Here is a 25,894-nt window from a genome sequence, read left to right as displayed (position 1 = left end):
AGTGAACCAGCGGACAGCTGGTTAGTACACCTCAGTCTTGAGACTTCTAGGGACAGGAGCCTGCTGCCTCTCTAGGCAGCTCATTCCCATTCCCATTCTGGCTGGTTTTAATCATCAGAGCCGTGTTTATCATGAACACAAATAGTCACCACTTGCTGAGCATTGACTGAACAGTTTTGGCCTCGAGGCGCATGGTACAAAAAATCAACAATCAAATCAACTTTATTATTCATGATGTGGCTTATGGATGGGTGTTCCCACCATCTGTGGCTTCCAATTACATGAATTGTTTGTGTTGCCTCCGTGCTAAACTCAGCCAACAATAAGATTTTAAACTGCTCATCTTGTAAGGTGATTTCAGTGCCTTGGAGACACTGCCCTGGGTATTAATCTAGACTCAGGGAACCTTCCTTTCAGCATCTCGACAAAAGCTTTCCTTCTATCCCTTGCCCCCTATGCTGCCCATAAAGTCCCTGTTTTATATATGTGGCTAGTTTACGCTTTTGTGGGTTTTCTTTTGTCTTTTTACGGCTGCACCTGTGGCACATGGAAGTTCCCGGGCTAGGAGTCGAATCTGAGCTGCAGCTGCTGACCTATGCCACAGCCACAGCCACAGCCACACCAGATACGAGCCTCATCCCTTACCTACGCTGCAGCTTGCAGCAATGCTGGGTCCTTAACCCACTGAGCAAGGCCAGGGATCAAACCTGCATCTTCATGGATACTGTGTTGGATTCTTAACCCACTGAGCCACAACGGGAACTCCAATTTTCTTTTTTCTAACAGCTTTATTGGGCTATAAGTCACATACCAGACATTTCCACCATTTAGAGTGTACATTTAATGGTTTTCTACTATTTTCACAGGCTTGTGCAACCATCAGTCATAATTGAATTGAGAATATTTGTATCAGCCCCCAAAAGAACCTCCCTTCTTTCAGCCTCCATTTCCCACAACCTGAAGGTGGTTTGGCAACCACAGATCTGCCTTCTGTATGGATTTGCCTATTTTGGAGATTTCATATAAATAGAATCAGGGAATATGTGATCTTCTGTGACTGGCTTGCTTCACTCGGCATGTTTTTGAGGTTTACCCTGGTTGTAGCCTGGATCGGCAATTCATTCCTTTTCAATGAGAGGAATATACCATTGGATGGATCTGTCACTTTTTTTTTCTTTTGTCTTTTTAGGGCTGCACCTGAGGCATATGGAGGTTCCCAGGTTAGGGGTCTAATCTGAGCTGTTGCTGCCAGCCTACACCACAGCCACAGCAACGCTGGATCCTTAACCCAATGAGCGAGGCCAGGGATGGAACCCACAACCTCATGGTTCCTAGTTGGATTCGTTAACCACTGAGCCACGATGGGAACTCCTGGATCTGCCACATTTTGTTTCTCCAGTCAGTTGGTTGACATCTGTGTCACGTCCATTTTGGCTGCTGTGAATGGTGCTTCTGTGAATGTGGTGTCTTTGTGTCACAGTCCCCATCACTGAGAAGAACTTGTTCAGACCCTCTCTGGCAACGACTGTGAGTGACAACGTAGGGACAAGGGCTACCCTGCTCACCCATCTGGGCCCTCAGCCTTGACCCAGCTGCTGAGGGTCTCAGGGCCACCTCGGAGGCATCCTGTGCCATCACCCTCTGGGTGGAGGGGCGAGTGTCTCTTCTTCCCTCTTTCTTTCTTTCTTTCTTTCTTTCTTTCTTTCTTTCTTTCTTTCTTTCTTTCTTTCTTTCTTTCTTTCTTTCTTTCTTTCTTTCTTTCTTTTCTTCTTTCTTTCTTTCTTTCTTTCTTTCTTTCTTTCTTTCTTAATCTTTTGGCTTTTTAGGGCTGCACCTGCGGCATATGGAGGTTCCCAGGCTAGGGGTCAAATCGCAGCTGCAGCTGCCAGCCTCCACCACAGCCACAGCCACGCCAGATCCTTAACCCACTGAGTGACGCCAGGGATTGAACCGGCAACTTCATGGTTACCAGTCAGCTTCGTTTCTGCTGCACCAGAACGGGAACTCCTCTTCCCTCTTCTGACCTTCAGAAAAGGCAGTTTGGAGCAGAAGAGTCTGGCCAAGCAGTCACCAAAAAACACTTTCCCTTTTGTTGGGTGGGCAGTGGTGTGTGAACCATAGTGGTCAGAGACACCCTTACAAGGAGTGGTCCCTGTGGGCCACCCCAGTCCAGTTTTCTCTTCCCTGAGACCTCCTCCTCCTGCTTCCATCATGGAATCCCAGGCAGGGGCCCCTGGAGAGGGCGGTTCCAGCCCGCTGGGCTTGGGGCACAGAGGCATGGGGATGGGGTGGGGGGATTGGCTGGGGTCTCTGGGCAGTAGGGAACTGACAAGTGACAGGCAAACACTCCGGCCAGGGATTGTTCAGAGCTGCCTAGCAAAGAGGTGCGATCTGGGCCGGCCCTGCAGCCTGAAAACCACAGGGTCCCTTGTAGCCCGATTTGTCTTAAACAAAAGGCACTCCTGGAACCAGGGAACCAGGCGGGTGGGGGCCCAGGGGCTGAGGTTTCAGGAAGGGCTCTGGGTTGCAGTTCTGTGCTCAGGGCTTCAGGTAAGGGCTCTCCCCCAGGTCCCCACAGAGGTGTGGACCACAGTGTGGGGGAGGAGAAGTGGGCAGCGGGTCGTCCTCCCCCTCCGGGGCTGCCAGACCTGTCTGACCAGCTCCTCCCTCTCCCCTTCCGCCTCCTCGGTGCCTGATTTGGCACCGGGCCCACACCCCTCCTCCCTGTGGTCTCAGGAAGGTGAAGCCTCTGCCCTGTGCAGTGTGGGTGTTTGCTGGGGAGGGGGGTAGCTTGCATTCAAATCGATCCTTGGAAAATAAAGCATTGTTAAAGGGGCTGAGAGAGGGCCTGGTACAAACAGGTACTGACTGGATTTCCTTCTGCCTGGTTCTGTGTGGCAGGAGGCCAGAGCTTGGGGAGGGCGGGGAGGAGAGCAGAGGGGAGGGGCGAGAGGGCTGTGGTCGCTGTGTCCCCTCCGAGCATCTCTGGGATTGTCTTTCCGGAAGGGACTTCAAAGTGTGTCCTACTGTGTGATCTGGGGGGAGCTTATCTGTGTGTCTGTCTTTTTGGATTTCTGTCTGTCCCCCGAGGTGGGGGCTTCTGCGTCTCACTGTCCCTCTGTAGGGGTCTTGGTGCCTGTCCTCTGCAACCCAAGGTGTTGCCACTGGAGAAAGATGGGGGGGAACCTGCACATCTGCCCTCCGGGTAGGTGCACAGTAAAAGTCTTTCCTGGGTTGGGGCTGGGGGCCGCCCCTCCCTCTCTCCCCCCAGGGAGGGGGGATCTCTAGTTAACAACTACCAGTCCCAACGGCATGGCCTGCAGGAGCGTTCAGAGAATCCAGCCCCAGCCATTAGGTAACTGCAGCTGGAATCTCTGCCTCGGGGACCTAAACCTCCTGCTTTCCACCCACAGCCTGCCCCACCCGGCCGCACCCAGGCCTGGGGTGCCTTACTCAGCTCCCCATTCTCTAACCTTCTGCAGGTGCACGCGGTGCCCTGACCCGCTCTCCTTAGTCATTCTCATAATGGGTTTGGGGAGACAGGTGCAGGGACTCTTCCCTCTCCTCTCTGACCAGTTGGGGGCCTGGGAAGAGAAAGAGAAGGAGGGGCCAGGGGGCTGCAGGTGGACTCGCCATGGGTGCCCCCCCACTCCATCCCCCTCCCCCGCAGTCCTGTCTCCCTTCCTGTGATTCACACCAGGGAGCTCTGGGAATGACTCCCTCAAGCTTCAGTGAAAGGGAGGAGATTGAACCCCCCCCCATGCAGCTGCCCTCTCTCCATGGCTCCCCCCCACCTCACCCTCGAACTCTTGTTCATCCCTCTCTGGGCCTTTCAGCAAGGCTCGTGGTGTGCAGCCTGGCCCGGGGGACTCCTGGGATCTTGAGCGGAGACGAAGACACTGGGTTGTGGCCAGGAAAGGGCTGTGCTGGATCTCACTTTGACTTGCACCTCCAGCCTCGGAGGGAAGAGAGCGTGTGTGTGTGTGTGTGTGTGTGTGTGTGTGTGTGTGTGTGTGTGTGTTCATTCATTCATTCTGCAGATATTTACCCAGCCTCCCACCCCTGGCATTGCACCAAGTGCTGAATGCACAGCAGTAACTGAGGAGAGACCGGGCAAATGGCTGACCTCAGGTTCAAGGATCCAGAACCTGGATGCCCTGTCCTTCAGCCTGGGCAGAACTTGGTCATCATTCAAAGTGACCAGAACACAGGGTCGTGTCTTTGGGGGGGTGTCCACCGTTCAGGGGAGACTCAAATGCCAGGGATCCCTTTCCTGTTGCTTCCTGGTCTGAGAATTTCTTTCCCACGAGGGAAGGAGATAAGTCCCAGGAGTCCGGGTTGCCATGGCTGGGCGACCCCAGGCAAGTTCCTTTGTTTCAGGAAACCTGTAGAGGCTGGTAGAGAGCCCTTCCATGTTCACATTCCCGGAATGGCCCTTTCCTGGGCCGGGGGTGGTGCTGGAGTGGGCTCCTGGGAGGGCGCAGCTCTCTGCTGCCCCCACCTGAGTCCAGCCTGTAGGTGGCAGGTGTCAGGTTTGGCCCTGCCCCCTCGGGCCTAGCCACTCAGCTACAAGGCCGATCCCCTCCTTTGGGGCTGGGCTCTCTTTTATAAAAGGCCATCCGGGGAGCTGTCCCCCACCGAGAAGCAGCTCTCGACTCCTTGAATCTCTGCTCCGGCCTACTCGCCTCCTCTCCAGCCTCCACCATGTCCATCCGGGTGACCCAGAAGTCCTACAAGGTGTCCACCTCCGGCCCCCGGTCCTTCAGCAGCCGCTCCTACACCAGCGGGCCGGGCACCCGCGTCAGCTCCTCGGCCTTCTCCCGGGTGGGCAGCAGCAGCAGCAGCAGCTTCCGGGGTGGCCTGGGCTCCGGCATGAGTCTGGTTGGAGGTTACGGTGGGCCCTCAGGCTTGGGAGGCATCACAGCTGTCACAGTGAACCAGAGCCTGCTGAGCCCCCTTAAGCTGGAGGTGGACCCCAACATCCAGGCCGTGCGCACCCAGGAGAAGGAGCAGATCAAGACTCTCAACAATAAGTTTGCCTCCTTCATCGACAAGGTGAGAACTCCCCCTGCGTGGCTGGCTGTGCCTGGGGCCCCGTCCAGGATCCCAGCCCTTTCTCTTGGTCACCCCACCCTTCGTGGGCACATCTCCAGGCCCCTACTACTCACCTTCCGCTGGGCACCACCCACCCTGGCAACACTTTCCCTTCCAGCTGAGAACGCCGCCCTGCCGGGTGCACTTTGGTTTGGGCTGGGGAAGGGCTGCAGGTGGGGCGGGGTCTGGGCGGCTTCTGACCCTCAATCTCGGGGCTCCTTCCCTCCCTGGCCCACCTCACCCCAACAGAGGGCTGACCCTCTGTAAAGCCTCCTGCCTGGTAGAGTCCCAGGTCTTCAGCTGTGGGCTGGGAGGGGGGCTAGGGGGTCACTCTGCTCCCCTAGCGCCACCTCAAGGGCTTCCCAGTGGGGCCCCTGTGCTTCAGTTTTTTTTTTTTTTTTTTTTAAATAAACAGAGGTTTGATAGGATTCTGGGAGAAGGAAGCAGGTGTCTTGATTCAAACAGGCAAATATTGATCGAGGCCTTTGGCGTCTCAGGGCCCCAGTGTGGGGGGCATCAGTAAGACTCATTCCTGGGCCGGGCTGGAACCGGCCGTGTGGGTGGGGTCGGGCGGGGCAGAGATCCGCCCTCACCGTGGGGTGAGGGGCAGAGGCCCGAAGTCCTGGAGATCTGCCCCTCCACCTGCCGAGCTCATAGCATCTGGGGTTGCGTGGGTGTGTCGGAGTGGGGTGGGGGGACGCCAGGGGCTGGCTTCAGGAAAGCCCATCCAGGATTCAAAGTCTGCGGGGCGTGGGACACCCCACCCGGGTTTCATGTCCCGTTAAACTCCGGAGTTTATGGCTTCAGATAAGGCGTCTGTCCGCCAACGCCCCTCCCCGCTCGGCCCTTGTCCCCTCTCACTGTCCCCTGCCCTGGCTCCGCCCCAAAGGCTTGGCTCCACTCTCCCAGGTAAATCTCCAGGCCGGGTTTTGCAGCCTTGGGGGGTTTGCTGCCTCAGGGGCCCCAGGGCTCCCAGCTCCTGGGAGGACCGGCCCCTCCCCGCTGGCTTGCTCCTGGGAGGCCTTGTGGGAGCGGAGGGAGGGAAATCCTGGGGCAGATTTGCGCTTTTGGGAATTGGAGCCTTTCCCCCTTACCCCCCACCAGGAAGCCGGCCTCCTGTGGTTTGAGGAGGGCTTGCTGCTGCCTTGGTTTTAAACACCCTTGATTCCTTGACTGCCTTTTGCAAGCTCTGGGGTCCCAGAGAGTAGGTAAGCACAGGCTGAGCCCCAAGTCCTGGTTCCGGTGCCCTGCCCTTTCCTTTGATGGGCTACTTTGCTAAATCTGATTTCCTCATCTGTAAAATGGGCACACTGATCCCCAAATCAATGAGGTTTTGCCTCTTCAAGCAAATAATGTATGTCAAGAGCTTAGCGGTGCTTGGTCCCCATTAAACACTCCAATAAGGCTACAAGGTAAAAATCACTTATTTATTTATTTTTTTTGCTTTTTAGGGCCACACCTGCAGCATATGGAGGTTCCCAGGTTAGGGGTCTAATTGGAGCTACAGCCACTGGCCTACGCCAGAGCCACAGCAACGCAGGATCCGAGCTGCATCTGTGAGCCACACCACAGCTCACGGCATTGCCAGATCCTTAACCCACTGAGCAAAGAGCAGGGATTGAACCCTCGACCTCATGGTTACCAGTCAGATTCGTTTCCACTGCGCCACAGTGGGAACTCCTAACGTCACTTATTTTTTAAATAATTTGGGGGCAGAATGAGCTGGGGAAGAAAGGGATTTACAGAGAGGGCTTCGCTGGCTCTGGACCAGACCCTTAAGGCAATCTTCTCTTCTGAGTCCTCCCATTTTTAAAGTTGAACTTGGGGTTGATTAAGCGAAATGCAGTCCTCTTTTTGGAATCAGCCTATGATTCTTTTTCAAAATTTCCCTTCCCACAGGCCTTAATTTTGTCCTGAAATCTAGATTCCTTGAGCTCAGGGAACTGAGGACCTCTGTGTTTAGGGCAGAAGAGGGTTGCGGATTCGGGGTGGAGGGGGGTAGGGTGGGCTTGGATGTTGGAGAACTCCGAGGGCTGTGGGGAGGAGGGTGTCTTCAGTTTGCAAACGGATTTCCCTAGCTTCTTGCCTCTTTCTTGGCTAAAAGTGACTTCTGCACAGAAGTGGGGCTCCTGATAGGGTCTGCCTGAGTACGTCCAGGCTATTGCCGGGTTGAAGAGACCAGGCCCGGAGAGGGGAAGCAGCTCAAGGTCAGTAGCAGTGTTTGGCAAAAACCTCGGTCTTGTGGCCAACGCTGTCCAGGTGGTAGGGCTAGAGTTTCCCCGTCATCGTTGAGTCCCTCCAGGCCACTCCAAATCATAACAGCGATGTCAATATTATTTGATATAAACCACCTATATTTTCTTTTTCAATCATATATAAAATGTTACTCAAAATGTGGCTACTTTTATCGACCTGTAATATACAATCTAAGTCAACAGGATCTATTTGATCCCTAAAGAGAGCTTCAATATGCCCTCTAGCTACCCCCAGCGCAGTCCTAGAGGGACACGGCTCTGTACCCCACTGCCCATGCTCTCTCAGATCATAGGTGATTCCCCCCCAGAACAGCCCAACAGATTCTGGGGTTCCAGAGACCCCCCCACACTGCTTGGGGAGTAGATTAGGGGAAAAGACAGTGCTTTTTTCAGCCTAGACCTTGAGCCCTGTCCTGATGTGCGAGGTGGATCTTTTTGCTCGCATGCAGGTGCGGCACCTGGAGCAGCAGAACAAGGTTCTGGAGACCAAATGGAACCTCCTGCAGCAGCAGAAGACGGCCCGGAGCAACATCGACAACATGTTCGAGAGCTATATCAACAACCTCCGGCGGCAGCTGGAAACCCTGGCCCAGGAGAAGCTGAAGCTGGAGGTGGAGCTTGGCAACATGCAGGGCCTGGTGGAGGACTTCAAGAACAAGTGAGCCTCCCTCCTCCCCACCGGAAGTCATCCTGCCCTGCCCCCCACCCCGCCTTGGGACCGGAAGCCTAAGACCCCAAGGCCCCTCTGCTTGTTGGTCACTGCAGCCCTACATAATTCGGGGGACCACTGGACAGGTATTCTCCAGACAGTTGGCATTTGTGTCCATTGTCCCAGCGTAATTTTTTTTTGTCTTTTTGCCTTTTCTAGGGCCATTCCCGCGGCACATGGAGGTTCCCGGGCTAGGGGTCGAATCAGAGCTATAGCTGCCGGCCTACACCAGAGCCACAGCAACGTGGGATCCGAGCCACGTCTGCAACCTACACCACAGCTCACGGCAATGCCGGATCCTTAACCCACGGAGCAAGGCCAGGGATCCAACCGGTAACCTCATGGTTCCTAGTCGGATTCGTTAACCACTGAGCTGCAATGGGAACTCCTTTTTAAAAAATTTTTTTTTTCCAGCGAAATTGTTAATAGCACCTCCCCTCCCCCTTCAGTCTCCTCACTGTCCTGATTTGGACAGCACATTATCTGCTGTTGTTTACACAGTAAACCTAAGATGAGAGACCCCAAGTAGCCAACAGGCCTCTGTTGGATAGGAACAGCTCTGGCCCCTGTTTCTTCCTTACCCCTGATTTCCAGCACGTTCCATAAAGTTCCTTCTGAGGTCTCATGGCAGTCTCTGCTGTCAGCCCTCCTAATGTGCCTACTCGCTCCAGGGTGTATTCATGGATTTGGAGAGAGATTTCCTGCTCCAGGCTGGCTGACAATAGCGTGGGGTCAGGGTGGGGAGAGCTGGTTAGGGCAGGAGAGGACCAGACCGGCCATTTCCTACCTTCTTGCATTTCCATGAACTGAATTGTCTAAATATTCTCCCCCTTCCCCAAAGACCCATGGCAACCTCATCTTTGCCTTCATCCTCTGATTCTGAGTCTCTTGCTCACCAGGTATGAGGAGGAGATCCAAAAGCGTACCGACATGGAGAATGAATTTGTCATCATCAAGAAGGTGAGGTCCTCCGGCTGGACCCTGGAGCCTGGAACTTAGAGACTCAGGCTGGAGGCGTTCTGTCCTTAAATGGGTCTACATGGTGCAACAATATTCGGGGGCCTCCCCTGTATCTAGCATAGAAGGACAGAGAAGCAGTTAGGTGCGTCAGATTCGAGTTCTGCACATCCGTGTTGAGACATGGTTAAGAAAAGGGAGCAGTAGCGTTCTCTTGTGGCCCAGCGGTTTAAGGCTCCAGCTTTGTTATGGCCGTGGCTTGGGTCGCTATTGTAGTTTGGGTTTGATCCCTGGCCAGGGCACTCCCACTGCAGGCAGGGCCAAAAAAAAAAAAAAAAAAGAAAGAAAGAAAGGAAATGGAGCAGGAGAATTGGAGGTCTGGCTTTAGAAGGCTTCCAGGAGGAGGCAGGTGGGGGCAGGAAGGGTGGGGGAAAGTAAAGATGCTTCGGCTGGGGATGCAGGTGTGATGGGTCAGCCACTGGACTGGCTTGGGCCCCACACAGTGAGGTGGGGGAGTTAGTGAATTAGAAAGTTCTCAGTCTAGGCCCTTGAGTGCCCCTGGCTTGGGGCTGGGTGTGGGCATTCTGCTCAGGCTCCCCCCCCGGCCCCCCGCCCTGCAGGATGTGGATGAAGCTTACATGAACAAGGTCGAGCTGGAGTCCCGCCTGGAAGGGCTGACCGACGAGATCAACTTCTACAGGCAGCTGTATGAAGAGGTAGGTCCTTGGGCCCCAGCCCCATTGGAGGCTCCTCCCAGCGCCTAGCGCACCCGCAGACAACAGCCCACCCCTGAAGAGTTAAGAGCTGCCAATAGCAACCTGCTGTGAGAACATTCTATGCATTCTGTCCATCTGTGTGTGGGGGGCTTTATTACCCCCTTTTGCAGATGAGAAAAATGGGCTCAGAGGACTGAAATATTCTGTCCAAGGTCATTATACACAGGGTGGTGGCCCAGCTGCAGCTCAGGCCTGCTCTGTCCCTGGGATCTTAATTTGAATCCTTGGGCCATATCGAATGGGAGGAGCCCTCCAGGAGCCATATCAGTAGCTGAGAGTGTGGGACGGCTCTGCCCTGCCGGTCACTCACCCAAAGCCAGGTCTCCTTTGATCTTGGCCTCATTTCATCTTTACCTCCCGCCAGGTTCCAGGTCTTTGACCCACCTTCCTTCTTTAGCAACCTTGCCTTCTCTGCAGCCCTAACTCCTGCCCTCCTGTCCTCTGCGGAGGGCCTTCCTGCAGAAGGGGGGCTCCCTGTGTGGCGGCGGCGGGGCCAGGGCCTGACCCCCTCCCCTCGCCCCCACAGGAGATCCGTGAGATGCAGTCTCAGATTTCGGACACGTCCGTGGTCCTCTCCATGGACAACAGCCGCTCCCTGGACCTGGACGGCATCATCGCCGAGGTCAAGGCCCAGTACGAGGAGATCGCCAACCGCAGCCGGGCCGAGGCTGAGACCATGTACCAGATCAAGGTGAAGAGCGGGCTCACCAGCTCTGGCTAGTTCTGTGCCCTCGTCCTTGAGGAGGGAACAGGATTTCAAAAGCTGCCTGTTATAGGGCTGGGGCAGGGACGTCCCTGTGCCCCGAGGTCTGGAAGAAGGTCTTCCGTGGTGTGTGTGGAGGGGGGGTGGGGGAGAGGTGACCCGGGTTCTGGTGACTTGGTGGAGGGGGCACTCTCCCTCGGAGGGACCACGAGGTCCCCTCTCCATCTCATTCCTGTCACCTCTGCAGTATGAGGAGCTGCAGTCTCTGGCTGGGAAGCACGGGGATGACCTCCGTCGCACGAAGACGGAGATTTCGGAGATGAACCGGAACATCAGCCGACTCCAGGCTGAGATCGAGGGCCTCAAGGGCCAGGTATGGCGGCAGGGCTGGGGGTGGGAGAGGGTCTTGGGACCCCTCCTGGTGAGAGGAGATGATGCAGAAAGGGCTGTGGGTCTGCGGGCTGGGGGAGGAATCCTAGACCAGAGTTGGGGGTCGGAGGGGCACCTGCAGTCCAGACCACTTCTGGGAAGCTGAGGGGTGCCAAGGAAGTCCCTGGGGCCGTGACAGGGGTCAGTGGGGGATGGGCAGGTAAACTGGGGGGGGGTCAAGGATGGGTCCCTCAAGCCTGTTTTATTGCGTCTGTCTTATCTATCAGGGTAAGATTGGGCTCTGGTGCTTTAAGGAGGTTTAGGAAGCAGAGATCTAGTCGGGGGTGGGAATACTTAGTGTCCCAGGTGAGACGTTTGTGGGAGGAGGTGCCTGGAAGCGGCACCCCATTCCGCTTCCCGAGTCTCACCAACCTCTAGCATTTTCTTTGAGCTGGTAGAGTTGGTTAGTCCAGGTCAGGAAAGGGGTCCCTAAAAGAGGAGGTGGGTCCGGGGGGCGGGGGAGGAGTGGAGGAGGTAACAGACTCGGCTCTACCTGCTTACCTGTCCCTTCCCCCCCACAGAGGGCATCCCTGGAGGCTGCCATCGCTGATGCCGAGCAGCGTGGGGAGCTGGCTGTCAAGGATGCTCAGGCCAAGCTGGCCGAGCTGGAGGCCGCCCTGAGAACCGCCAAGCAGGACATGGCGCGGCAGCTGCGTGAGTACCAGGAGCTGATGAATGTCAAGCTGGCCCTCGACGTGGAGATCGCCACCTACCGCAAGCTGCTGGAGGGCGAGGAGAGCAGGTGTGTGTGTGTGGGGGGTCTTTTAGCCACCCTAGCGCCCCATCCAGGGGACCTGGGATGAGGAGGGGGTGGGACTTGGGTCCTGTGGTCCTGGGACAGGGGCAAGAGCGGGTCCTGACTTCCCGCGTGTCCTCTGGGTACAGGCTGGAGTCTGGGATGCAGAACATGAGTATCCACACCAAGACCACCAGCGGCTACTCAGGTGAGTGTCCTGGTTTTGGGGGGCAGGGCAGGCGGGCAGTTCCTTTTTGGTTCCCTCTGGTACAGCCGAAGAAGCAGGGGCCAGTTAAATGTCTTGTCTGAGGTCACATAGCTCACAGGAAAGCTCTGTCCCGCCCTGCTCCTGGTTTTCCCTGACCCATCTTGGAAGAGGGAGCCAGGGCAAGCTCCCCGTCTTCGGGGACCACGTCGGGAGTGGCAAGGGGAAGGCGGCATGGCCTGATGTGTGCACGGGCTCCTGCGCTCACGTGGCTGCCCCTGTTCCTGACCAGGTGGGGTGACCTACGGGACTCCGGGCTTCAACTACAGCCTGAGCTCCTACCAGTCCGGTGGCTTGGGCTCTGTCGGGGGCCCTGGCTCCTTCAGCCGCACCAGTTCCAAGGCTGTGGTTGTGAAGAAGATCGAGACCCGCGATGGGAAGCTGGTGTCTGAGTCCTCTGATGTCCTGTCCAAGTGAGAAGCTCCTGCATCCCTCCCCGCCTCCCCGAGTTCCTGCAGAAGGAGGCTACAGGGGAGCCTCGCTCTGGGGAGGCGACTGCTTAGGCTTCCCCCTCTTGCCCAGGCCCCCAACTCCAAGCCAATTCAAGTGTCTTTTTCAGAATAAAGCTTCAGCTGGCTCTGCCAAACCACCTTGCTGTGTGCAGTCCTTGTGTATTCATGGGGTGGAAGAGAGGTGGTTGGGAGGCCTCCCCTCCCCCCCCCGGGGGGGGTCAGAAGCTGTTGGGGGGTGCCCTGGGAAGTGTGTGTTGGGGGGACGTGGTGGAGGAAAGCCTGGGCTCCTCCCCCAGGCTGTCCGCAGAGAGACTTCTTTGCTGAAGGTCAGTTGAGGCCTTGCTCATTGATGTGCTCTCAAATACTTCATTTCATTAAAAAAGTGTTTTTTTTTTTATTTTTTTTTTGCTTTTTAGGGCCACACCCATGACATATGGAGGTTCCCAGGCTAGGGGTCCAATTGGAGCTACGATTGCCGACCTACGCCACAGCCACAGCCACACTGGATCCGAGCTGCGTCTGTCACCTACACCACAGCTCATGGCAATGCCAGATCCTTAACCCACTGAGCGAGGCCAGGGATCAAACCCGCAACCTCATGGTTCCTAGTTGTATTTGTTTCTGCCGTGCCATGACGGGAACTCCTAAAAAAGTTTTTAAAATGTATTTTTCTTGGGGTCTAGTTAATTTACAATGTTGTGTTAATTTCAAGTGTTAAGTACAAAACTTAATAGCAGGAGTTCTCTCGTGGCGCGGTGGGTCGCCACTGCAGTGGGTCACCGCTGTGGCGTGAGTTCCATCCCTGGCCTGGGAACACACTGTAGGTGTGGACCAAAAAACCCCACAAAACCCCAAACTGCAAAGTGATTAAGTTATACATACATGTACATACATACATATGTATGTTTATTTATTCGTTTTCAGATTCTTTTCCTTTACAGTTTAATATAAGATACTGAGTATAGTTCCCTGTGTTACACAGCAGGTATAGGTAAAGGTTTGGCTATTTTATACACAGCAGTGTGTGTATGTCCCCGTTTCATTTTATCTGTGCGACAAACCCCTTTATAGGGAGGCAGAGCAGGTTTTAGATGGTCTATCAGGAGGGAGTTTGTTTCTTTCTCTGTATACCTCACATGAGGTTGGTATCAGGACTGCCTTTCTGGAGTTCCCATTGCGCCTCAGCAGGTTACAAACCCAACATAGGGGAGTTCCCATCATGGCTCAGTGGCAATGAACCTGACCAGAATCCATGAGGATGCGGGTTCGATCTCTGGCCTTGCTCAGTGAGTTCAGGATCCGGTGTTGCTGTGAGCAGTGGTGTAGGTTGAAGATGCAGCTCAGATCTGGTGTTGCTGTGGCTGTGGTGTAAGCCAGCAGCTGCAGCTCCAATTGGACCCCCTAGCCCGGGAACTTCCATAAGTCCTGGGAACTTCCATATGTTGCAGGTGTGGCCCTAAAAAGCAAAAAACCCCACAAGAAAACCAAAAAACCCACCAACCAACCCCCCCACCCCCCAAAACCCTAAAAACCTCGACATAGTGTCTGTGAGGATGTGGGTTTGAACCTTGGCCTCGCTCTGTGGGTTAAGGATCCAGTGTGGCTGCAGCTCCCATTCACTACCTTCCAATAAGGAAAGGCAGGCCCAGCCATGTCATTGGCCTTACTGAGAAGTGGCAGTTCTGAGATTCGAACATGGGACTGTCCAGTTCGCCTACCCGTACTCCTCAACCAGGCACACAGTGTTTCCTTAGTGGCCAGAGATGTCTTTGTACCATTTTCATTCCTTGGCGGTGGGGGACAAGGAGTGCTGGTTTTCCCATCTGTTCAGAGGCCCAGAGTCCATTCTCAGCAGCTGGGTGTGTCACTCCCACAATTTCCAGGAGCCAAGATAATACGGGACTTGGCATTGACAGATGGCCCCTTCCCTGCTCAGCTCACAGAGCAACCCGCCCCATGTGGCTCCTCACCACCCACCCCTTTTCACCCACCTACATGCCACGCTTATATCGTACATAGATCTGAGTAGGTACAGGGTGTGTGCCTTCTGTGTTTGCACATGGAGGGCGTGCTGTGTGTCTATGGGTGTGTATAGGTTGTGTGAAGTGTGTAAAGGGATTTTGCCTATCTCCTGGGAGCATGGTCTCCAGGGTTTAGGGCCAGAGCAGGGCTGGGTGTCTGGGGGGGGGCAGTCGCCAGGGTTTAGGGCCAGAGCAGGGCTGGGTGGGGGGAGGGTGCACCCCTGGGGCTTGGCTCTGCATCATCACCCGCAGAGCTGGAGCTGCAGGCAGACACACTGGCTCTTGAGTGCCCGACCAAGGGTGGACAAGCTCTTTTTTAGCACCCCCAAGATGGGGGCACTTCCAGACCTTCCCAAACACTGATGGAGAATAAACACATGCAGAGGGGTCAGTAGTGGGGACAGCCTGGTGCAGGAAGCTCAGGTTCTGGTCCTGCTGTGGGGTCTCCCCAGGGTCGAATCCCTGGGCTCCAGGCTTCCCAGCCCCAGGCCCTTCTTCCTGCCCCTCTAGCCGCCCATCACAGCACTCTTTTTTTTTTTTTTTGCCTTTTCTAGGGCCGCTCTTGAGGCATATGGGGGTTCCCAGGCTAGGGGTCAAATCGGAGCTGTAGCCACAAGCCTACGCCAGAGCCACAGCAACGCGGGATCTGAGCTGCATCTGTGACCTACACCACAGCTCAGGGCAATGCCGGATCCTTAACCCACTGAGCAAGGGCAGGGACCGAACCCGCAACCTCATGGTTCCTAGTCGGATTCGTTAACCACTGCGCCACGACAGGAACTCCAAATTTTGAAGCTATAGTTTCTCAGCACTCTTTTTTTTTTCTTTTTCTTTTTTTTTCCGCCCATCTCAGTAGAGCTGTTTCCACACGGAGCGCAGGCATTTTACCTCCCCCAGTCCCGGGACCAGGGCCAGGCTTCTTTCTGGACTCTGTCACAATAAAGGACTTCACTCTCCGATGATAAAACTTAACAGCCCCATTATCTAGAGCAATGACCATCGTGGCAGCGGCTCTCAGTATGAACATTTTTATCATGATCTGCCAACATTTATACACACGTATATAATTGAAACAAAAATCTCATAAAATACCACCAGTCTCTGCCCGCTGTTCATGTGTGATTGGCCCTCTCCAGGGGTCCCCTGTGCCTGGAGGTGCAGCACCCAGGGAGAGACCTCCTGTCCATTAAGGCCCCAAGTCAACATTTTCAACTGTGCCCCACCCGATCCTCTGGGAAGCCAGCCACCCCTCTTATCGGGCCCTGCCCACCCCCTCCCGCTGGAGGTGGGCACATGGAGCGGGTAAGGGCAGCCAAGGGCCCCACCAATATTCTCCTGGAATTTCTACACCCTCGCTGTTTGCTCAGGCAAAGGCAGGAAAGCTCCAGGGAGAGTCCCCCCCACCCCACCCCGCCCCCGCCCCTCTTCCTGGTTATTGTGGATCTACTACCATCTGATTAAGGACATAGCATTTAAGAGAGGCCATCTCATCTACCTTTCAGTGTTTAATCGTGTAAAGGAGCCGGACATCCAATTCTCTCTCTCTCTCTGTTTTTTTGGTTTGCTTTTTAGGGCTGCCCCCGCGGCATATGGAGGTTCCCAGGATAGGGGGCTCATCAGAGCTGCAGCTGCCAGCCTGCGCCACAGCCACAGCAAAGCCAGATCTGAGCCGCGTCTGCGACCTACACCACAGCTCACGGCAACGCTGGATCCTTAACCCACTGAGCGAGGCCAGGGATCGAACCCGCATCCTCATGGATACTAGTTGGGTGCGTTACCGCTGAGCCATGATGGGAACCCCTCTTCTCTTTTGGATGAGAACCCTGAGGAAGGTTGAATGGAAGTAGGATGAACACTAATATTTCTTCCTTCCTTTCTTTGCCATGCCCATGGCATGCAGAAGCCCAGCAGTGACAACGCCATACCCTTAACTTGCAGAGCCACCAGGAAACTCCAACCCTAACATTTCTTTACTGCCTATTTGGTGGCAGATCTTGGGCTGTATCACATTCAACCCTCCGAGGATCCTGGGAAGCAGGTATTAAAGGAGTTCTCGCTGTGGTGCAACAGGATTGGCGGTACCTTGGGGGCACTGGGACACAGGTTCAACCCCTGGCCTGGCCTGGCACAGTGGGTTAAGGATCTGGCATTGCTGCAGCTGCAGCTTGTGTTGAAACTGCGGCTTGGATCTCATCCCTGGCCTGGAAACTCCACAGGCTGTGGGGTGGCCAAAAAAGGAAAAAAAAAAAAAAGGAAAGAAAAGAAATCCCCATCTGATGCACCTAGACTTGGGGTCCGGTTACACTGCAAGCGATAGCAGTGGGGCCTGACACTGGGTCCAGTACTTTTTGGACAATACTAGATTTTTGTCATATGTACATATATTGTACTTAGCTCAAAAATTCCAACCTTGTTTTTTGGTTAAGAAATGTCTCTTGCATACAGTTATAAAGTACAAAAGGGCTTCCTTCCTCTCCACTCACCCAGTTTCTCTGCCAGAGGGTAATTAATGTCACCTTTTTCTTATAATCCACTCCAGGTAGAGTTTATGTGTATAGAATTCCTTAGGCACACACACACATGTATCCACGCATGTCTGTCTTTCACAAAGGGTATTATATATACTTTTTTTTTTTTTTTTTTTTTGAGCTGAACCTACGGCACATGGAAGCTCCCAGGCCAGGGATCCAGGCCCAGCTGTGGCAATGCTGGATCCTCAACCTGATGTGCTGGGCCAAGGACTGGTACCTTGGGAGCACTGGGACACAGGTTCAACCCCTGGCCCGGTAATGCTGGATTCTTAACCTGATGTGCTGGGCCAAGGACTGTATTGGCTCCTCCACAGAGACAATCTGGATCATTAACCCACTACACCACAGTGGGAACTCCAAGGGTATTATATATCTTACTTTGACAGTCATTCAATGTCTGTTCCTTCCATATCACTCTGAGCTGCTGCTTCACCCTTTATCATAGCAGCATAATATTCCACACACGGACATCTTTTTTTTTTCTTTTTAGGTCTTTTTAGGGCCGCACATGTGGCATACGGATGTTCCCAGGCTAGAGGTTGAATTGGAGCTGCAGCTGCTGACATGTGCCACAGTCACAGCAACACAGGAACCCAGCCGTATCTTTGACCTATATCACAGCTCGCAGAAACACCCGATCCTTAATCCACTGAGCGAGGCCAGGGATTGAATGAGAATCCTCGTGGATACTAGTTGGGTTTGTAAATCACTGAGCCACAATGGGAACTCCTGTATTGGTTTTTTAAAGTGTCTCCCTGCCAAGTGGACTTAGCCCCATGTTAGCAATAGGCAGCCTTCTGTAAGGGTCTGGGGCGGAGTGGAAAGAGTTAGGACTGGGCTTGGTCTAAACGTACCTAGCAGTGTGCCTGGTACCTGGAGGGCGGGGAGGAGAATGTCAGAGGTAAATACAAGACACCTAAGACTGGGTCCTTGATCTCAAACTACTTCCAGCTTACCCTGGAAAACAATTTACATCCCAGAAATATCCACGTGGTGTGATCAGTCATGCAAATATTTATTTATTTATTTATTTATTTTTGTCTTTTGTCTTTTTGTTGTTGTTGTTGTTGTTGCTATTTCTTGGGCCGCTCCCGCGGCATATGGAGGTTCCCAGGCTAGGGGTTGAATCGGAGCTGTAGCCATCAGCCTACGCCAGAGCCACAGCAACGAGGGATCCGAGCCGCGTCTGCAACCTACACCACAGCTCACAGCAACGCCGGATCGTTAACCCACTGAGCAAGGGCAGGGACCGAACCCGCAACCTCATGGTTCCTAGTCGGATTCGTTAACCACTGCGCCACGACGGGAACTCCATGCAAATATTTATTGGTCATCTGGGCTGAACCAGACACTAGAAGGTCTAGACTCTTGGCACATGGCAAGGTGAGGAACTGCTGTGCATGGTGGACTCAGGGGTGATTTAACGCAGCCCTGACTGCTGGTGGTCTCCCAACTCCTGTTCCCTCTCTTTTCCTCAGAGACTACATTTTTCTGACTTCTTTGCAGTCAGTTGTGGTCATGTGATAAAGGAGCTGGAGGCTGCAAATTCTGGGAAGTGTCCTAAGGAGAGAATGTGATCTGCTTTCAGCAATCCCTTCTGCTGGCAGGAATGCATATGCAATGGCTGTGTTTCGGCAGCCATATTGGGCCATGAGGCCCTGGGGAATGAAAGCCATTTCCAGCAGGGCAAAGGAAAAATGGGACCTGGGGCCATTGCACCATGAAAAGCCATACCAGTCTTGGACACATTATTTCCATATGTCTGGAAAATTGAGAGAGAAATAAGCTTCTGTATGGATTGGGCCACTGTTATGTTGGATTTTTCTGTTACTCCCAGATGAACTAATTCTAATATAGTGAACATATCAGTTTGTCTTGGGGTGTAGCTGCCAGTGGATCCTGGAGGATGAGCAGAGAGACTGACTGGGATGAGCAAACTGGATTCCAACCTCGGCCTGCATCCCTTCCTTGACTTGCTCTGGAATATTTGGGATACCCCTCCCCTCTCTGGGCCTCGGTCCCCTCTTTTTTTTTTTTTTCTTTTTAGGGCCACACCTGTGGCATATGGAAGTTCCCAGGGTAGGGGCTGAGTCGGACCTGCAGCTGCCGGCCTACACCACAGCTCACAGCAATGCCAGCTCCTTAACTCACTGATTGAGGCCAAGGATCGAACCTGCATCCTCATGGATACTACTTGGGAACAACGGGAACTCCTCAGTCCCTTCTTTATGAATAAAGAAGGCTGGACTCTAGAGTTGCTATGGAATCTTCTAGCCCTGCCATTTTATCTGCTCTTTATTTTGGCGACCCATGGAAGCTCAGAATGCCAAGCTGAGCTATTTGTACTTGATCTCCAGAGCAGTGGTGTCACTGAAGATTTTTTTTTGGTGGGGGGGCAGGGAAGTGAGTCGATGGAGGCAGTGCTTTAAGAAGACGCATCTGCCACCTCCTGATAGACAGGTGACTAAGTGGGGCAGCCACTGGGTGAGGGTCAGCAGACACGAGTGGCCTCTCCGGCTCTGCCAATCACGGCGTCTGTGACCTTGGACATGCTGCCTCCCCTCTCTGAACTCAGAGAGGACAATCCACACTGCCCAGGGAGGCTGTGGGACTGGAACCCGTCATGCACGTGGAGGTGTCCTGTGAACCGTAAGTGGAGACTTGCTCCTTCCCCCGGGACCCCGCTCAGGGTGGAGACTCTCTGGCTTCCCTTCTGGGTCTCTCACCCACCCCCATGCCCCACCCTCACTCCCCAGAAGACCTGGGAGCCTCAAGAGGCAGCCTGGGGCTGGGGAAAAGGACAGGGGGAGCCTGACGGCATCTGTGTGCTCCCCTCGCCCCCCTCAATCTCTCTTTAGCTTTCTCTCCTCACTTCTGTGCTTATTTGAACTTTGCCATTTTCTTTCCTTTGTCGTTTTCTTTCTTTCTTTTTTTTTGGGGGGGGGGGGTTTAGGGCCGTACCTGTGGCATATGGAAGTTCCCAGGCTAGGGGGCCCATCAGAGCTGCAGCTGCCAGCCAACACCACAGCCACAGCAAAGCCAGATCTGAGCCGTGTCTGCGAGCTACACTACAGCTCACGGCAACGCCGGATCCTTAACCCACTGAGCGAGGTCAGGGATCCAACCTGCATCCTCACGGATGCTAGTTGGATTTGTTGCTGCTGAGCCAGGACGGGAACTTCCTGAGCTTTGGCACTTTCTAAGGGTTTACAAAGGCCTAACCCTGTTTGGTTCTCACGTGTCCTCTGTGAGGAAGCTTCAATTCTCATTTTACTGAAGGACGAGCGAGGCCCAAGACCGAGGTGAGGAAATCCCTTGCTCTGGGTTGCTCTGTGTGGTTGGTGGCAGAGCGTGGCTCAGAACAAAGGGCTCAATCTGAGCGTTTCCCAGATTACGTGATATGACCAGGCCCTTTTAACCTCGGGGAAAGCTGCAGGATTAGATGGGCGGATGGAGGAGGGGACCACGCTGGTGGGCGGCCTGGGGGTGGAGGCCGTACAACTGCACAGCGGAGCCGATGGGTCCTTTTCCTCAGGCTCCTGGCGCCACCTGGAGGGCTATTTGGAGAGTGCAGCCCACACCTTCCCCACTAGCTCGCTCCTGGCTTCTGGATGTTTCCCTAGACATTCCCTTTTCTTTCAGCTACTGGTCTATTTTGGAGGCTCGTTGGAACAGGGAATGTAGGTAACTTGGAGTCTTTTTTTTTTTTTTTTTAAATATGAGGTCAAAATTCAAATTCCCACAGAGGTCGGACCACTAAAGTAAGAGAGGCCCGTGGGTCTGGCGTAAGAAACTGGGTGGGCATTGGCTGTTTGTACATGAAAATGGGAATAGTCTTCTGCTCACAAAGACTTGTGCTTTCCATTGTCTTTTTCAAAAACTGTTGGCCTCTTATTCGCCCACTGTAAATGGAAAAATGGGCACAGGAATTGTTTAATTTATTTATTTTTTCTTTTTAGGGCCATACCTGCAGCATACAGAAGTTCCCAGGCTAGGGTTCCCACTGGCCTACGCCACAGCCACAGCAACGTGGGATCTGAGCCATGCCTGCGACCTACACCACAGCTCATGGCAATGCCAGATCCTTAACCCATGAGCAAGGCCAGGGATTGACCCTGTGTCCTCATGGATACTAGTCAGATTTATTTCCTCTGAACTGTAACGGGAACTCCTAATTTTTTTTTTTTTTTAATCTGGCCTCAGAAGTTCCCAGGCCAGGAATCCAATGGTGCCACAGCAGTGACAATGCAGGATCCTTAACCCACTGAACCACCAGGAAACTCCCTCATTTTCTTTTTATCTGGATCATAAGGAGGCCCATGTGTAGAAAAGGACCTGACATTCAGCTTCATTGTTGGGACAGTAAAAGTGAAAGGTGAGGACCATGGCCAACTAGAATTACTGACTCCCTGGGCCGGAGGCCCCCCTGCCATGGGCTCTTGTTTTACCAGGCCCTGCTCTGTTACCCTCCGGCTGGGCCTCTCCAGCCCTGGTGAGGAGTCCATGGGGCCAAGGAGACGCCCGCTCAGACGGAGCAGTGCCTCATCGTCCCTGTCCAGGTGGCTGTGAACTCCTTGCCAGAGATCGCTGGGCTTCTTCTTTGGGCCCTGCCTCCTGCAAACCTCTGGTCCTGACAGTGGCTGATTTGGGGGTGGGGGTTGCCTAGAGCTGCCCCAGCCCATTAGGCAGCCACCAGCCACGTGTGGCGATGGAGGACTTGAAATGCAGCTAGGCTGGATTGGGATGTGTTGTAAGTATAACCTACACAGCACATCTGGAAGACAGTATGAGGGAAAAGAAATAACTATACAAGATTAATAATTTGAAGTATTGATTACATGTTGAAATAATATTGGGGATATATTGGGTTAAATATATGTACTGTTAAATTGAATCCCACCTATTCCTTTATACTTTATGAATGTAGCTACTAGAAATTGTAGCATTCCACATGTGGCTGGCCTTTGTAGCTCACATTATATTTCCCTTAGGCTGGCACCTATAGTCCAGAGTTGTTGGAGTGTCCACAGGTCTGTGTATGAGGCTCTCCAAGTGTGGAGTGAGATTTGGGATGCAGCTAGGTCAGAAGAGCAGGGGGCCATGGACCTACCTTTGCACCTTGTCCTGACTCCCCAAATGTTGGGGGCCAGGCTCAGGGCAGCCTCTTGACTCAGCCCCTGCCTGCTGTAGACACACAAATGATGTCCAGGACGTTCAACTTTGCAACAGAAATTGGAAATCTGGATTTTATTAAATTTTTTTTTTTTTTTTGATTTTTAGGTCCACACCCTCGGCATGTGGAGGTTCCCAAGCTAGGGGATCATCAATTAGAGCTACAGGTGCTGGCCTATGCCACAGCCACAGCGACACCAAATCCAATGTCCGAGATCTATGCCACAGCTCATGGCAGTGCGGGATCCTTAACCCATTAAGTGAGGCCAAGGATCGAACCCACATCCTCACGGACCCTAGTCAGGTTCGTTAACTGCTGAGCCATGATGGGACCTCCTGGAAATCTGGATTTTAACAGGCAATCTCTCGATTTAAAAATGTTGGCAGCCCATTAAAATATTTAGAAAAGACACTGTCTTGGACTTGCCGTGGTGGTGCAGTGGGTTAAGGATCTGGCATTGCCGCAGTTGCAAGAGTAGGTCACAGCTGTGACCTTGAAATTTGATCCCTGGCCTGGGAACTTCCATTTGCCATGGGTGCGGCCAAAAAAAAAAAAAAAAAAAGAAGAAAACATTGTCTTGGCCAAGACCACACAAGCGATAGAAAACATCTCATTGGGGTTCGGGTTCAAAGTAGGGAGACTGAAGAAAGAAAGACAGAGCTTGCCTTGGTTCCCACAGTACGGGACCAGAAATCACTGCAGGAAGGATTGAGGGGAAGTGGATGAAAGGCACTGCAAAATCTTCACCGCCAGCTCACACCTCCATCCAGCATCGGTATTAAGGGGAATTTCAGTGTGGGGGCCCAAGGGACACAGAAAACCCTAGATTTTCCCTGCTGCTCAGCCTATCTGGACCTCTGATGTGCCCATGCTCAGAGGGAAGGTTGAATTTATGAAAACAGGAGCTACATCAGATGTCCACTGGGGGGCAGCAGAGGAGCAGAGAAGCAGCAGCTCCACAGGCTTAGATCAGAGCTGGCCCACCTGCTGCATCCTCCTCATTCCAGAGCCAAATGTGGGAGATGGATGACAGGCCATCACAAGTCCACAGGGTGCTTTCACGCAAATCAAAGGAAGCACTCATCCTCTTGGGGGGGGGAGTTGCAGCCCTGGGTCAGAGTATGGCTTGGTGAGTGGAGCCTGGGGTGGAATTTTAGTCCCCATCTATTTGTGCCCTACACACGTGGAAACCCAGGGGTCATTGTTGTTATGTGGTTGTGGTGGTGGGGAGCTGGGGGCTGAGAGCACCCGGGACTGGAGCTGCATGTCCTCTTGCTACCTTGCTCTGGAAGTTTGAGTTTCCGGTGTAATGCAACAGGGGCTCCACTAGAGGGTGCCACACTGCCAAGTGCCGGTTGCTAGCACCCACCTTTCCTGCAGATGGCAGGCTCCAGGCTCCACCAGCAGTGCTGAGGCCAGGGTTGCCAGGGCTTCCCTGCCCGAGGGCCCACAGGTGAACCTGGGGAGGAGGGGTGGGGTTGGCAGGATCCAGGAGGACAGACACAGCAGGCATTGGAGTCTCTGAGATTCCTGGCTCTGGAGGAGGGGACACCTGCCATCAGAACAATCTGGCACCTGGGTCAGCAGCACAGAGGCCTGGTGACCGGATTTGGAGGCTCAGAGAGGCAGGCCACCATGCCTCTGGGCAGTGCCAGGTCACTTGCTCCCAGTCAGTGCCCCTGCACCCATAGCACTCCTTCGGGATGGGTCTGATCCTGTCACACCCCGGCCCAAATCCTTTCCCTGGAGTCAACCCATGTCCAAGAGCTTGGCACTCAAGGCTCTTCCTGCCCTGGCCAGAGACCGCCTCTATGGCCACTACCCCCTCATCCCCTCCACCCCCACCCTTGCACCTCCCCGCTCCAGCAGCTCAGCTCCTTGCAGGTTCCTGGAGGAACCCACACACGCTCGTATCCCTCGATCTTTGTGTGTGCTTTCTCCTGCCGGCAACACGGCTCCCTCTGGCCCATCTGTAAGTCCTCCAGACTCTTTGGAGTCCTGACCCTCCAATCCCCGAGCTGGGCTCCCTGCTTCCCTGTTCTCCAACCCATGGCTCTTTCCTCTGCGTTGCAGTCCCCCCTCCGCGCCCAAGCAGATGGCGAGCTTGCTGAGGGCTGAGTCTGCCTGGAAAGCATCCTACATCCCCGTGTCTGGCAGGAAGGCCTGACCACATCCCATTCCCTCCCCCGCAGCTGCAGCCTCGCCATCACAGAGAGAACGTGGGGGAGCCAGGGTGCCTGCATCCATGTGCGCACATGTTTGTGTGTGTGTGCATGGGTGCTCATATGTGTGCATGGTAAGTGCCCATACAGAGGGCCTCGGGCAGCAGAGACAAGGACTCATTCACAGGGGAGGTAAGATGTGCGCAGGCGCAGACCGGCACCGACAGGCACAGACAGGCACAGACAGACTGTTCCCATCAACCCGGGAAGACAGAGCTCTGAACGTGGTGGGGGATCTACTTTAAAAAAATACTCTCATGTGACGAGCATACACAGAACGATTCATGTCAAAAGCATACAGCTTGGAGTTCCCGTTGTGGCGCAGTGGTTAACGAACATGACTAGGAACCATGAGGTTGCCGGTTCGGTCCCTGCCCTTGCTCAGTGGGTTAAGGATCCGGCGTTGCCGTGGTGTAGGTTGCAGACGCGGCTCAGATTCCGCATTGCTGTGGCTCTGGCGTAGGCCAGTAGCTACAGCTCCGATTCGACCCCTAGCCTGGGAACCTCCATATGCCACTGGAGTGGCCCAAGAAATGGCAAAAAGACAAAAAAAAAAAAAAAAAAGCGTACAGCTTGACGAGTTTTCACAAACTGAACATCTCCTGCTACCAGCATCCAGATGGAGAAAGCGCAGGGCCAGCGCCACAGTCCGTTGTGGGGTGTTTTTAAAGGCCTGGTGCTTGGAGTTCCTGTTGTGGCTCAGCTGGTTAAGAATCTGACTAGAATCCATGAGGATGTGGGTTCCATCCCTGGCCTTGCTCAGTGGGTTAAGGATCTGGTGTTGCTGTGGCTCCAATTTGACCCCCCCGCTATGTCCTAGAACTGCAAACACAAAGTGGGAGGGGGGTGCAAAAACCAGCCCCCTAAAACCAGCTCTCCCAGGGTGGAGCTGGCTAGACTGTGTCTGGGACAATTATAAATGCCTAGTGACACTGTGCTGGTCTGTGTGACTGGACACGGTTTTTGACTGTGTGTATTTTCTGGAGACTGCATGAAACCCTTTGTGTGTGATGGGGGTTCTGTGTGTCTGATGGGGTTGGGACCCTGGATGTGACATGCTGGGAGTGGAAGACTGGGTGGCTGTGTGTCGTGGGGCTGTGAGAAGTGCTGGTTGTGCTTGCGTGCTTAGGAGCCTGTGGGTGTGCACAGATGTCTGCAGGTGAGGGGACAGTCCATGCAGACGGTTGGGAGGCTGTGCCCATTTGCTCACTGCAATCAGGAAGGTACCTGCTCCTGCCAGGGTCCAATACTGGCAAGGAGAGGGCAATCTGGAGAAGGGACAAGGGAGTGGTGGGGGGCTGTGGATGGACTGTCCCCTTCCTCCTGGCTCCCAGCTCTGGGGACCTGTCACCCTGCCCACCGCCTGCAGAAATGGCCTAGGTGGAGCCCAGGCTGGGGCCCAGATGCTGAGGTGGCAGGCAGGCCTGGGAGGAGGGGGTGGGCCCAGCGACATGTCAGAGCGGCAGCCAGCAGCATGGGGCACCCTGCCCTGTGCTGAGCTGGCAGCTGGCGCTGGGAGCAGGCAGGGCCCCACCCGAGCAGGCCAGGGCAGGCAAGGCAGGGCCTGTCTT

At 54.1% G+C, this 25,894-nt stretch overlaps 1 protein-coding gene across 1 annotated transcript; it reads left to right on the top strand.

Moving 5' to 3' along the window:
• Positions 1 to 4,601: 4,601 nt before the first annotated feature.
• KRT8 (keratin 8) lies at positions 4,602 to 12,513 on the top strand. Its single transcript, XM_047786707.1, has 9 exons — positions 4,602 to 5,055; positions 7,799 to 8,007; positions 8,958 to 9,018; positions 9,636 to 9,731; positions 10,318 to 10,482; positions 10,742 to 10,867; positions 11,445 to 11,665; positions 11,809 to 11,867; positions 12,157 to 12,513. The coding sequence occupies exons 1-9, from the start codon at positions 4,705 to 4,707 to the stop codon at positions 12,339 to 12,341; spliced, it is 1,473 nt and encodes a 490-aa protein (XP_047642663.1). The 5' UTR covers positions 4,602 to 4,704; the 3' UTR covers positions 12,342 to 12,513.
• Positions 12,514 to 25,894: the final 13,381 nt, after the last annotated feature.

Source organism: Phacochoerus africanus, chromosome 7 (genome assembly GCF_016906955.1).
Source record: "Phacochoerus africanus isolate WHEZ1 chromosome 7, ROS_Pafr_v1, whole genome shotgun sequence".
In the NCBI taxonomy this organism is placed as follows: domain Eukaryota; kingdom Metazoa; phylum Chordata; class Mammalia; order Artiodactyla; family Suidae; genus Phacochoerus; species Phacochoerus africanus.
Note: the sequence above shows the minus strand (reverse complement) of the source record. Positions and strands in the feature narration are given on the sequence as shown.